Genomic DNA, 13,299 nt, shown 5'->3' with positions numbered 1-13,299 from the left:
ACAAGCCATGGAAAGCCAAGATTGGGAAAATTGGCTGCAGGTTTGCAAAAACGAAAATAATAGCTTAACAGAATCCAATACCTTTACTATAACGGATTTACCTCCAAATAAAATAGCTATAATTGGGCGCTGGGTTTCTAAGAAAAAACCCTTAAATAATATAAATAATATTCGTTTTATTACGGATATTAATAAACGGTATCGTTATAAAGCCAAATGGGTAGTACAGGGATTCCACCAAATTATGGGTGTTAATTACCTGGATACCTTTTCTACAATTTGTAAAACAAAAACCTGGCATATACTTATAATGCTAGCATTACATAAAGGGTGGTACGTTATTCAATATGACGTTAAAAACGCGTTTTTACACGCAAATATCGATACCGAAATATATATAAATTTACCTATAGGGCTATATACATATAAAAAGTATATAAATAAAGTGGGTAAATTAAATAAAACCCTGTATTGTCTAAAACAAGCGCCTAAACTTTGGTATAAATACCTTACCAAAACGCTAATAAATTTAGGTTTTACTGTTTTCCCATACGACGAAGGCGTATATATAAACCAAGATAATAATATCCAATTTTTTGGCATTATTATGGTTTACCACGTCGACGATATTTTGGCATTTAATACTTATTTATCGTTATTGGATATTTTTTATAAAAAATTATCCAAATATATAAAAATAGAATGTATGGGACCTGTATCCAATTTTTTGGGTAACAGGATAACTATAAATAAAAACAATAAAACCGCTTTTATTAGCCAGGAAGATTATACCAATAAAATATTGAATAAATTCAATATTATAAATAACGAAAAACCTTCTACCATTCCGGGGGTACCAGGTTTAAAATTCGATATAAATAAACATAAAGCTACAAAAGAGGAAATTAAAAATTTCCAACAAAAAGTAGGCTTATTACGATATTTAATAATAAAAAGCCGCCCAAATATAATATATTGCACGTGCTTAGCCGCCAGGTTTATGGCTAATCCTGGGGCTGAACATTTCAAAATTTTTGAAAATGTTTTCAAATATCTGCTAAAAAATCCCACTTTTGGCCTACAATATAACGTTAATAATATATCCCAATATAACGTTAACAATAACGGATCCAATAAAAATAACGTCAACGAAAAGTTAATAAATAATACAAATAATATAAACCTGCAGGATAAAAGCCAAAATAACGATAATATATTATTTATTAAGGGATATACAGACTTTGATTGGGCTAACGACCTAAATTAAAAACATTCCACTATTGGATATATATTTGGCCTGTCCAACAATTATAATATAAATAACGATAACAATATAATAAGTTGGACTTTTCAACTTTAGAAAACGGTAGCTTTATCGTCGATTAAAGCTAAGTATATGGTTTTACGGGACGCCGTTAAAGTAGCCATATATTTAAATAATATGCTAAATTATATAAATAATAATTTAAAATTGGGTTTTAGCATTAAAACCCCTTTAATTTTAGTGGATAGTACGTTTACGATAAAGCTCGCGGAAAACCCGGAATTTTATAAAAGATCTAAGCATATCGATATAATATATCATTTTAGCCGCGAAGCTATAAATAATAATTTAGTTGAGATGAAATATATACCAACTAAATTAAATATAGCTGATTTTTAAACGAAATCAGTACCCGGACCTTTGCATAAGGATTTATTATCCTGTGCAAATGTCAATAACGGTGCAGAAAATAACCATAAATAAATAAAACGTATCCACTTGATAATTTGTTTATTATTTTATATAATAAATAAATTACGGGGGTATGTGAATATGGTTAGCGCAGGGCTAACTATATTAGCTACCCTGCATTATTTTATAACGGCCAGCACGGGTTAATTTTATTATTCACCCTGCATCGAATAAATAAATAAATAATAAATAAAACGTATACGCGTTTATACACACAAAGCTTTATATATTACGTCTTTGTTCATAGTTTTCACCACAAAACAAATACGTCATATATAATCTAGCTTAATCGTATAATGTACGTACCATAATCTATATCATATATACGTTGTTGAAGTGCGTGGGTTCGAATCCCGTTGTGGTCGCAGATTTTCTGTGCATGCATAAGTATAATAGGCCGTTAGGTTCAATGGGCCGTTAGGCTCAATAGGTCGGCAGGTCAGTCATATGAATAAGGCCAAATCATGTGACGTGACCCCGCATTCCGGACATCCGGATCGAAGATCTGCACCAACGGATACGAACACGTAATTCACAACTTAGCCTTAGATTTATCACCTTCATACCTTCATCGATTCAACGATTCAACGAGTCGATTGTGCAACAATATATTATCTCTATTACCCGCTAGCAGACGGTTATCTGCCATTTCAACGTTCCATCAGCCTTGTACGTGATCCACTTTTCCCCGCGTTCAAGATTAAGCTTATTCTATCTCGTAACCTCTTCACAAAAATTATAATATAATTATAATTAAAAACGGGAAAATCAAATTCGGTTACGGATTTATACAGCCCAAAATAAAAAGAAAATAAACCCCGATAACCGCCCGTAAATGAAAAACAAAATACAAATTCCGCAACATAACCGCGGCCAAAAACAAAAAAAACAAAACCCGACCACGGATTTATACCGTTTAAAGTAAAAAAAATGAACCATAATAAACGCCCGCGGGCGAACGGTTCGACGGAAAAATCGCAATATAACCCTACCTAAAAACAAACGGGCAAAACCTGACCACGGATTTACACCGCCCAAAATAATGGACGGGTGGGTTAAAATAAATACCGATGCCCAAAGTATATTATATTGGAACCGAGACGATAACGGGACGGGAATTAGCAAAAAGGTACGCGTTTATTATATTATTTTTATATTTCCAAATTGGGACTATACCTAGTGGGGGACGGGCGAATACGGGTTATATGATGGATTCGTGTGTAAGGTACGTATTATATACTAAAATATAGGAGCGGGTTAGGGATAATATATAAAAGGGAAAGATATTACCACGACCCGGACATACACCTTTCCTTCCTTTTCCCTTTAGCGTTAGTAATAACACCAATAAAGATATTTAACGGTCCTAAGGCCGTTGGCCTACCCTATAACAGGTTATTATAATTCTGGGGGTTTCTTCCAAGTCGAGAGTTTGTCCAGTTCAGGGGGTTATAAATTGGTAAAAAAGGCTTAATTATCCAGGGGGTTTATATCGGGGTCCCGAATCGGGTTAGGACATAAAAGGGAACTTTTTCAAAGGTTTTACTTTGATATACTTTTCTTCCCCGATTTTATATAAATAATAGCAAATAAAGTGTTAATTATATACGTTATTTAGCATATAATGGGTCCCCTTTTACTTATATATAAGCCGTAATAAACAGTGCCGAAATGGGGTTATAGGATTATCCGTTTTGTTTTATATTATAGGAGTTGCGACTTAACGGTCCACGAATAGGGTTTACCCTCTACCGGGTTTAACACCCACCCTTTACCTATGAATTAATTACCCAATATCGGGTTAAAATTTTCACCAAATTAGCAATTAAATGCGAACCGAGAAATGGTTTGTACAGCAATAGAGGTGTTTTTTGAAAAACCCATTTAAAATAATTTTTCGGAAAATCATGTGCGGTACCGGAACGTTTTTAGGGGTACGGAGCCCAATTTAGATATCGGAGGGTATATAAGGGAAGTAAGGCAAAGTTTCACCCACCAATTAATTTAACTTATGAATCCCAAAACTATTGTACCATTTTAATGTATTTAGTGCGTTTAAACCCTGTAATTATAGGCCTTACAGCGCAACTAGCACCACGCCGCACCTAAGCTAGTGCCTAAGCCCCTATTAGCAACCCATCTTGCTAACTATTATATATATATATATAATTTAGTACGAGTATATACAGTTTTGCGGGAATAAAAGTGTTTTTTCATGGGTGGATATATAATATATTATATAATATATATTTTATACGGACTGTAAAATTTATGGTTTCGCGTTATTTATAACAAAATTCATATATAAATTTCAGCGGATTACAAATATTATTAATGAAAAAGGAAATAGGTACGGACGGTATTTACAGGTTAACACTAGGTTACGATTATAAACGGATAAAAGGCGGGCCATATCCAATTTTTAATTGGGATACAGTATATAAAAAAATTGTAAATTTATGCAAAAGGCCTACTAATTCCTATTTCTAATGAAGTTTTTTTATTTAATATTTTGCGTAATTGTGGAATAATGTGGCAATATATATCGCCAAAATGCCGAAAATACCGGTATAAACGGCGAAAATCGACAAATTGTCCTTAAACCTCAACCAAAACGTCTTTTGCCTGGACCTAAAGGTATATTGCAAAACACTAATTGGGCCTCGAAGTGGAGCGAAGCGAGCGAAGTGGATTAATTTTGGAGCTCTGGGCATCAGGGATTAGCCCTGAAACTAATAAAATACAACAAAAGCACTAAGACGAAGTCTTTTGCGCTTTTCTACCCATCATTTCCGATAGCTTTCCGGCCTTCTTCGCTCCCTCCAAACTTGGGAGGCAAGTCTCTTTTTCACACGCTTTGTCAATTTCAATGAGATTTTTGATTTTGCCTTCTTGAAGCCGGTTTCGCCTGCAGCTCTCCATGCAAATTTCAAACAACTTTTGTTCATCATCGTCATCCGAGATAACGCGAGGCGCGGGGAACTGGCCCCATGACCCTCCCTTTGCGCGCCGGCGGGAGGATGTCCTGGCCGGGGACCTGGCGACGATGGGGGACTCCTCCTGGCCCATGTTAAGGTCGACCGCCGCGGCGGCGCTGACGTTGGCCAGCGCAAAGGTGGAAAGGACGGTTGACAGCTTCATGTTTTTAAGTTAATAAAAGGAGGATCGGGTGGTGTTTTGCTGAATGGATATAAAAAAACTATGCCAAATGAATGAATGCTTTTCTGTTGTTACTGAGGCGACAGTGTGTAAGCAAAGGTGATGGTTGACGGTCGGCTCAGGAGAGGGCATCGTGGAAAAGCCCTTCTTTTCATAAGTTTTGGCTAGCACTAACATCGTAGCATTTTTGCCTTTTGCCTTTTGTGGTGTTGCTATTTATGCACTATTTTTAGCCCAGAGAACAAAGCCACAATCCAAGTTGCATAACATTAGTCACTGATCTTTTGCAAAGTGGATTGCCCATTCTCTATAATAAACACAGAGTGTTGGTAGGCTTTTCGTAATGTCGATCGATCAACAGAACGTTGTTATACGAGTATAAAGATATATATTGATTGTGTGTTCTATAAAACTGTCTAGAGGTGAATTTCTGAACGTCCTTCCGTCTTATACTTCGCAATTGGGCGGGTGAATTACGTGCAATTGGCCTGTGCGGCATTGCACGTCATTAATCACTCTATTGTTAATTTAGCCTAGTCTTAATATAGTCTCAGGGCTCATCCCTGAAGCCCAGAGCTCCACAATTGATCCACTTCGCTCCACTTCGTAGTTTAATTGCGGTTTTGCAATGTACCTGTGGGTTTATCCAAAAAAACGCTTTGGTTTAGGTTTAAGGACAATTTGTCGATTTTCGCCGTTTATGGCGGTATTTTTGGCCTTTTTTCGACCGACACTCCTTTGTTATTCCACAACCACGCAAAATATGAAAAAAGAAAATATCGTTAAAAATAGCGTTTAATACCGCTATTAACAGCGATTTAATTTATTTTTTTATTTATTATAATGGCCGAATTGGATACCACCTGCCTTTAATCCGTTTATAGCGGTATTGTTTTTTCGATTTTTTTTTCGATTTTGGTTTTTTTTAATATTATTTTTAGTTTTTAACCACATTTGATAATTTTTGCACGTGGAGGGTGGTATATATATATTTATCGTTATCATAAGTTTTGGTGCATATTTTATAATATATAAACAATTAAATAAGCGGATAAATAAAATATATATATTTTTTATATATAATTTATAATGGAAATTCGTTTATATTTTTACCAATTTTAACGATAATAAAACCAAGACTTTAAAAATTCGATTACGTATATAAACAAACGTCCAAATCCAATCCTATTTATAATATCGGCTTTAAAAGCTGTTTAATAGAAAATGCTAAATATCTATTTTATGAATCTTTTTGCTTTATTTGATGAATTTTATATTATATTTGTTTTGCGCCCAAATCTTGTAGTTTTTGCACGGAGGGAGTGGTATATACATATTTAATATAATGCTCCATTTTGGTGCATATATCCGACTATATTAACCGTTAAATATGCGGATAGGTAAAGTATATTTAATCTTATATATATTTTACAATCGAAATGCTTTTACATTTGTACCAATTTTGACATTAATATGACCAGAATTTGAAAAAGCGGATTACGTATAAAAATAAACGTTAACGTAAAATTCGATCTATAATACCGGCCCTTTTGATTTTTTTATATACAAAAATGCTAAATTTGTGTTATTTTTGTATTTTTTGCTTTATTTAGTTAAATAAAATTCTTAAAAAAAAGCTAAATCAAATGTTTTAATAAACTGATAAAAGAATGCATAAATTACTTAATTGTTTAACAAATTGTTAATTAATATAAAAATATAAATAAAACTTTTGTTTTAATCGATAATTGCATGCATTTGGCAGTATTAAGTTTGCTAAATTAAAAATATTGTAATTTTAATCAAAATTATTGTTATTTACCATTACTTCAAATAAAAATTAAATATAATGAAAAACTTCAGATTTTACTCAATATTTTAACATCTTTCCAAATACAGAGGCTGTAAAGACGCGACCGGTATTTAATTAATTAATAAACTCCAATAAATTTAACGCAAAAGATTATATATTTTTATAATTTTTATTTACTTTTTTATTCGAATATTTAATTGCATGCTATGGGTACACCATTTCTTTTTACCATTATAATGCGAATATTGTGTATATACCCGCTATAAACGGTAAAATACCACAAATTATCTTTATATCAATGTTAACAATATGGGTTACTAACAGGGGGTTAGGCATTAGCCTAAGTGCGGCGTGGTGCTAATTGCGTTGTAAAAACCTGTTATTACAGGGTTCAAATACACTATGTTGTTCACTAATTTTTGGATTAATAGATTTAATTCATTGGTGGGGGAGATTTTGCTTTGTCTCCGTTACATATTCTCCGAAATCGAAGTGGGGGTCCGCACGCCAGAAAGCGTTCCGGTGCCGCACACGATTTTCCGAAAAATCATTTTGTATACGTTATTGAAAAAACACCTTTATTTCCATACAAACCATGTTTGGGCTCGCACTAATTTGCTGATTTGGTGAAAATTTCAACTTAATACAGGGTAGCTGATTCGTAAATGCAGGGTTGGTATAAAACCCGGTACAGGGTAAAACCCCATTCGCTAATTTTAAATCGCAACTCCTGCACCATATACACAAAAGATAACAGAAAATCCGACAGCCCTAACAGCCCCATTTCGGCACTATTTATTGAGGTTTATATACAAATAAAAGTGGACCCATTACATGCTAAATAACGTATATAATTAACAACCCCTTTTTTTGCTACTATTTATATAAAGTCGGAAAAAAAAAGTATATAAAAATAAAATCCTAAAAAAAAATCCCCCTTATATCCTAACCCAATTCGAATTCCCGATATAAACCCCCTGGATAATTAAGCCCTTTGTACCGACTTGTAACCTTCGAAATGGACGAACCCCCGAATTGGAAAAAACCCCCAAAATTATATTAACCCCCGGATTCGAACCCCCGATTTGCATAATATTGGCCCACGGAATTAACTATTAAACCAGGTAATTAATTTGGTTGCTCGTTGGTAACAGTCCAAATTAAACATATTATATAAGGTATTTCGAATACGTAAATCGCCCAAAACACGAGCTTTTTCAATTTTAATTCAACTTTTGGTATAAAGTCGGTATAAATTGCTTATTAATTAACCTGTGCAGGGTAGATTCGGGTAATACGGTCGGTATTAGGCAAATAAAAATCCAATATTTGCAAATAAAGGAAATGTAATGGGTAATTAATTAACGAACTAATTAAATACCCTAAAATTCAATAGGTGAAAACTAAATTTTTAGGGGTTTAAATTTTATAAATTTTAAAAAAATTTTATAAGTTGGAAACGTTAAGGGTTTTATTAGGTTATTAGCGGGTATTTGTTTGGATTCCAGGTATTTTAAAATTATTAATCCTTTTATAACTAATTCCCGTACGTAATAAAATTTTAATAACGTATATTTAATACGTTAATAGTATATAGGGTTATATACGTTAATTATAAAACCTGTATTATTTCCAAATATTGCAATAGGGCTTTTTATAAGTAATCCAATTTTTATAAATAAATTTTTAAACTATTGTATTTTACGCAGGGCTTCCGCTAAAGTATTAGTTTTGGTTTTTGGAATATTTAAAGCTATAATATTTACCTTTTTGCATTTCCACGTTATAAGGCCCCCAAATAGGGTATATAAATATCCGTAAATGGATTTTAAATCTTTTTTAGCCCCGGTAAAATCGCTATTATTAAAACCCAGTAATTTTAGGCGTTTATCACCCCTTATTAATAAATTGGGTGGTAATTCGGTTTTAAATACTTTATTTTCGTAATAAATAAATAAGGATTTAATACCCGTTAAATAACGTAATGGGTTTTTAACTGCCATTAAGTGGATTGTAATAGTTTTTATTAAAAAATATAAAAACCATTAAACCGCAAAACCGACATCCGGGCGCGTTAATAGCATTAAATATATAAGGGTACCAATAATACGCTATAATAATTTAACCTCCAGCGCATTTACGGGTTTACCCCCGCTATATTTTAACATACCCGCTTATAAGGGAATAAATATAGGTTTGCAATCAGCTAATCCGAACGTTGGTAATATTTCCTTTTTATATTCATTTTAATGGAGCTAAAATAGGCGTTTAAACCTATTTTTTATAATTTAAACGCTCAAAAAATAGGTTGCAGGGCCCCTATCTTCCAACGCGTATACTTTATTAAAACGGGCTTTTAAATCCTAAATATACTGCAATTTAGGACCTATTAGCAGGTAGTCGTTTACAAAGGTAACGATAAAATGTTTAGATTTAACGTTATAAAAAACAGCGGGATTAAAAATTAATGGTTTAAACCCTTTTTTAAAAAATAGGGTTTTAAGTTTATTTTGCCATTTTTTGGACCCTGTTTCAAACCATATAACGCCTTTTCCAATTGTATAACCTGCAATTTTTTCGGGTTATAACCCATTTCCACTAAGACCTTAGGGGTGGTAGGGTTACAATCTTTTACACATTCGTTAAAACCGTTTGGAATTTGCAAATATATATTTACGTCGGTAAGGTTACTATTTAAAAACGCACCGATAAACTTAATTTATTTCATTTCCCAATTTTGTGCATTAGCTATAGCTAATAATATACGCCAGGTAGGTGGTATAGTAATGTTAGCAAAATTTTCGATATAATTTAGGTTTTCGACCTGTAAAAAGCCCCTAATAATAAGCCTAGTTTTGTATTTTATAGGTTTATTATTTCTACCCTTTTTCAATTTAAATACCGGCCGGGTAAAAACGAGTTTACGGCCTGTAGGTAATTTAATTTTAGGGATAGAACGGAAGGTTTCTGCAATAACGATTCGGTCGAATTTAAATGTTAAAACAGTCAATTATTTAGCATTTTTAAGGTTATTTAAGGCCTGTTGGTAATTATTTGGTTTACCATTTTTAGTGGGCTTTTTCTTTATTTTTTGGCGTGAAAATAAAAATAACGCACGTAATATATATCTATTAGATTTGGGTTTTCGAATTGCGAATTTAACTCCATATTTTGTATTTTAGGTGCTGAAAACACCGGAATTTCCGTTGTTTTAAGTACTGGATTAGGTACCGCTACCAATATAAGTTTTGGGGGGCGAACGGTAAGCTGTACAGGCCTGGCGGGCATTGTACTTTCAGGGATTAAATGCCTTATAACGGGTGGTAATTGCCTTATAACCGGTGGTAGATGCCCTATATTTGTAGGGTTTTTTAAAGGATAATTATCCGCTGGGACGTTGTTAATTTCGTTTTTAAATTTAAAATTAAAATCCCCTTTTAAATTTGTATTTTCCACTTTTAAAATCTGTAGCGTTTCCCCTGGAATAACCAAATTTTCACCGGTTATACCCTTTATAATTTTTACGGTAAAGGGTTTGTATACGGCCCGTTTAACGGGTGCGTAAACCAACGTTATAGAATTTAATAAATGGGTTAAAAGTTTCACCGTTTCGGTGCGGGGAACCAATTTATTAAATTTTTGGCGTTTTTCCAGCGGTATAATAACCTGGTATACAGGACCGATATCCCGAAAATACCCTCAATTGGGTTTATACGGTAATCCAGGTTAGAATTCGGAACAAAATTCTTCGTAAAATGTTAAATCCCTATTAATTACCGCTGTACGGTTAATTAAATTAACCACGGCAGGTTGTAAATAATATTATAAATATAATAGTAAACCCGCCGTTATAATAGTAAACCGAAATTTATCCAAAATAACCCTAACGGACCATTCCGTTAATCCGTTTTAACCGTGGTTATAGGGATTCGAAATGCTAAAATTAACATTTTTATTTATAAACCAATTTTGAAAATTTGTATTAACCTTATACCCCCTTTTAAAATAAGAATTTAGGGGGTAACGCCCGTACGTAACTTTCAAAGTTTTGAAAAAGCTTTTAATAGTTATTAAAACCGTAAATCCGGTTCTATTTTTTAATGGGATAGACCACCGAAAACGTGATTTTCGGTCCACTAATAACAAAAATACGGGTTTTTTGTTGTGAAAATTTGGTTTAAAAATCACTGTATTATTTTTTGTTAAATCGAAAATATTAGGGGGTGTAGGGAGTGCGATTTTATTTGTACGCCTTACAAAAATGGTTTTAATATAAACAATACAGGTAATTGCCCTAATTTTGTCGAAATTAAGGAAATTTTATATAATTTTAACGGTTTTTTTTTATAATAATAATTTTATATACCCCAAACGCCTGTGCCCTAACAGGGATTTTTGGGCCTGGATTTCGTTATAATAACCTGTATTTCCGTTTCCTTTAGGGGTTAACCAACCGTCCGTAATCCGTTTTAGGCTTAAAAGGAGGTAATTTACAAAGGCCTGTTTTAAATCCGATAATAAAGGAGGTTTTAACAATGGATTTCTTATGTGGGAAACCCCCTTTTTTTCGGAAATAATTCCTTTTATATTAGGTTGTATAAAAGGGTCACCTAACGGTGTACCGGGTTTACGGGGCCTAATTTTACGTGGATTTTTAGGGTTTTTACCGCTAAACTTTTGCGTTACAGGTGAATTTACGGCTATTTCCGTATTTTGTTCGGGATTTAGCTTTTCCTTTACCGTATTTTTTTCCGGTTCCGAGTCGGTGTAAATTTTATAATTTTCGCAATTTTCGGGGTTTATATTATTTAATTTTGTTTCCAACGAGGTTGCGGAACCTTTTATAATCCCTTATAAGGCCATGTTAAAAACGGTGGTATATCTACCTATTACACAGGCGTAATTCGAAATTTTTAATATATTTCGAATAAAAATATCGCATTTTTTAACTTTTAAACAAAACGAATGTTTAACGGTATTTAAACGTCCCCGCGCTTTGCGATTTCTATCGTACAGGGTATTTTTTAATAATACCACCCCTATATTGTAATGTATAAGGCCTTTAACGATATTTATTCCAAACAAGGGGATATATAAAACGTTATTTAACGTAACCTTTTTAAATTCGTCAGTTTTTTGGCCGTAACGGACCTGTATTTTTACAATTCCGGTATTTACAGGCCTAATAGGGCCACTTTTTATACCGATTTCGACTATAAAGCCGGGGGTATAATCGGTAAAAAATTGTTTATTTACAAAAATATAATGCGTGCTATTTATATCGTACACGATAAGGTAATTTAACTTCCATAATTTAGGGGTCCTTTTTACGAAACGTCCAGGTTTTGTTTTAACCCTAAAATTAGCTTTAAAACCTGTGGTTTTAGCGTTTTACCGGTATTGGTTTCCGAATCCGAATCCGAACGTAATTTTATAATTCCGCTAATAGCGGAATTAACCTCCTGTTCCACAGCGTTATACGTTACGCCTTCGTCAATATTATTTGGAATCGACCCCGTAAATAACTCGAAATTTATAAAAATTATGGACGTTCCAACTGTTAATTCGCTGGAATTGGAGGATTTAATATTTTTTGCAAAAACAGAATCCGAATTAGAGTTTTTACTTTTTTTCGTGATTTAAAGGTGTTTTCCTGCCCATTATTTTCCTTTTTAGCGCCTTTTTTAGCGTTTTTTACCCGTTTTTTTGCCTTTAAACCTATAACTAGCGGCTTTAGCCGTTGTAAAGCCTGAAATCGAATTTTCGGATATAAGGTCCGCCATAAGGTATTGCAAATTTAATTTTTCCGAATTTTGGCCTATTGCCTGCAGGGCCCGTTGGGTATTGCGTTGGCGTTCGGTTCAAATAGGGAATATCCCTTCCAGGGCCCGTAAGTATTAATTTCGAATGTTTACGGGGTTAATTTGCACGTTAGTATTCGTTCATTTAATTACCAGTAAATTAAAACGGTTGTTAAATTCAGGTATTGTTCCTTTAAATTTCGAAAAATTTAAGGCGTGGAATTCCCGATATAGTGAATTTCGATTAATTTCGGGTGTAACGGAATAATTATTGTCCAGGGTTTTATAAACCGTTACGGGGCTGGAATGCTATACAATGGATTTTAAGGGTTTTTTGGTCAAATTGTTTTTTATAAATAATAATAGGATTAATTATTCGTGTTCCGGTAAGGTATAGCCAATTTAAGGGTTAGAAATAAATTCCGCTGCTTTTATAATTTTAATTTATATTATTAACCCAATTTCCACAAATCGTTATTGCTAGGCTTTATTAATTTACAATTTTCGGGGAAGGAAAATACCCGTTTCGATAGTTTTTTACCTATCCCGTTACCTAAAATTAGGCTACCAGGTGGATTAGGGGGTGCGGTAACGGGTTTATTTTCCTTATTACCATTAAAATTAGTGGAATTACCGCTTTTTAAAGTTAATAAGATAATTAACTGTTAAATTATCCTTTAAAATTAATTTGTTTGCGTAGTTAACACTTTTAATTGCAGGTTTTGGGCCTGTAATTTAGAGGTTAAAATTTTGTTTGGGCTGGGTTTAGGCCCTTTATCTGTTGGAATTGG

The 13,299-nt window shown here is 33.3% G+C and overlaps 1 protein-coding gene across 1 annotated transcript in view; it reads right to left on the bottom strand.

Annotated features, from left to right (window-relative positions):
• Nucleotides 1–4,876, bottom strand: part of PpBr36_08532 (uncharacterized protein) — a gene marked incomplete at both ends in the record, with an annotated part of 34,867 nt that extends 29,991 nt beyond the window's left edge. The window contains one exon of the mRNA XM_029895661.1: nucleotides 4,590–4,876. Coding sequence (XP_029747189.1) covers nucleotides 4,590–4,876 — 287 coding nt within the window. The remainder of the gene's footprint in view (nucleotides 1–4,589) is intronic.
• Between the last annotated feature and the right edge of the window lie 8,423 nt (nucleotides 4,877–13,299).

This window comes from Pyricularia pennisetigena, chromosome 5 (assembly GCF_004337985.1).
Source record: "Pyricularia pennisetigena strain Br36 chromosome 5, whole genome shotgun sequence".
In the NCBI taxonomy this organism is placed as follows: domain Eukaryota; kingdom Fungi; phylum Ascomycota; class Sordariomycetes; order Magnaporthales; family Pyriculariaceae; genus Pyricularia; species Pyricularia pennisetigena.
This window is presented reverse-complemented; position numbering and strand designations above follow the sequence as displayed.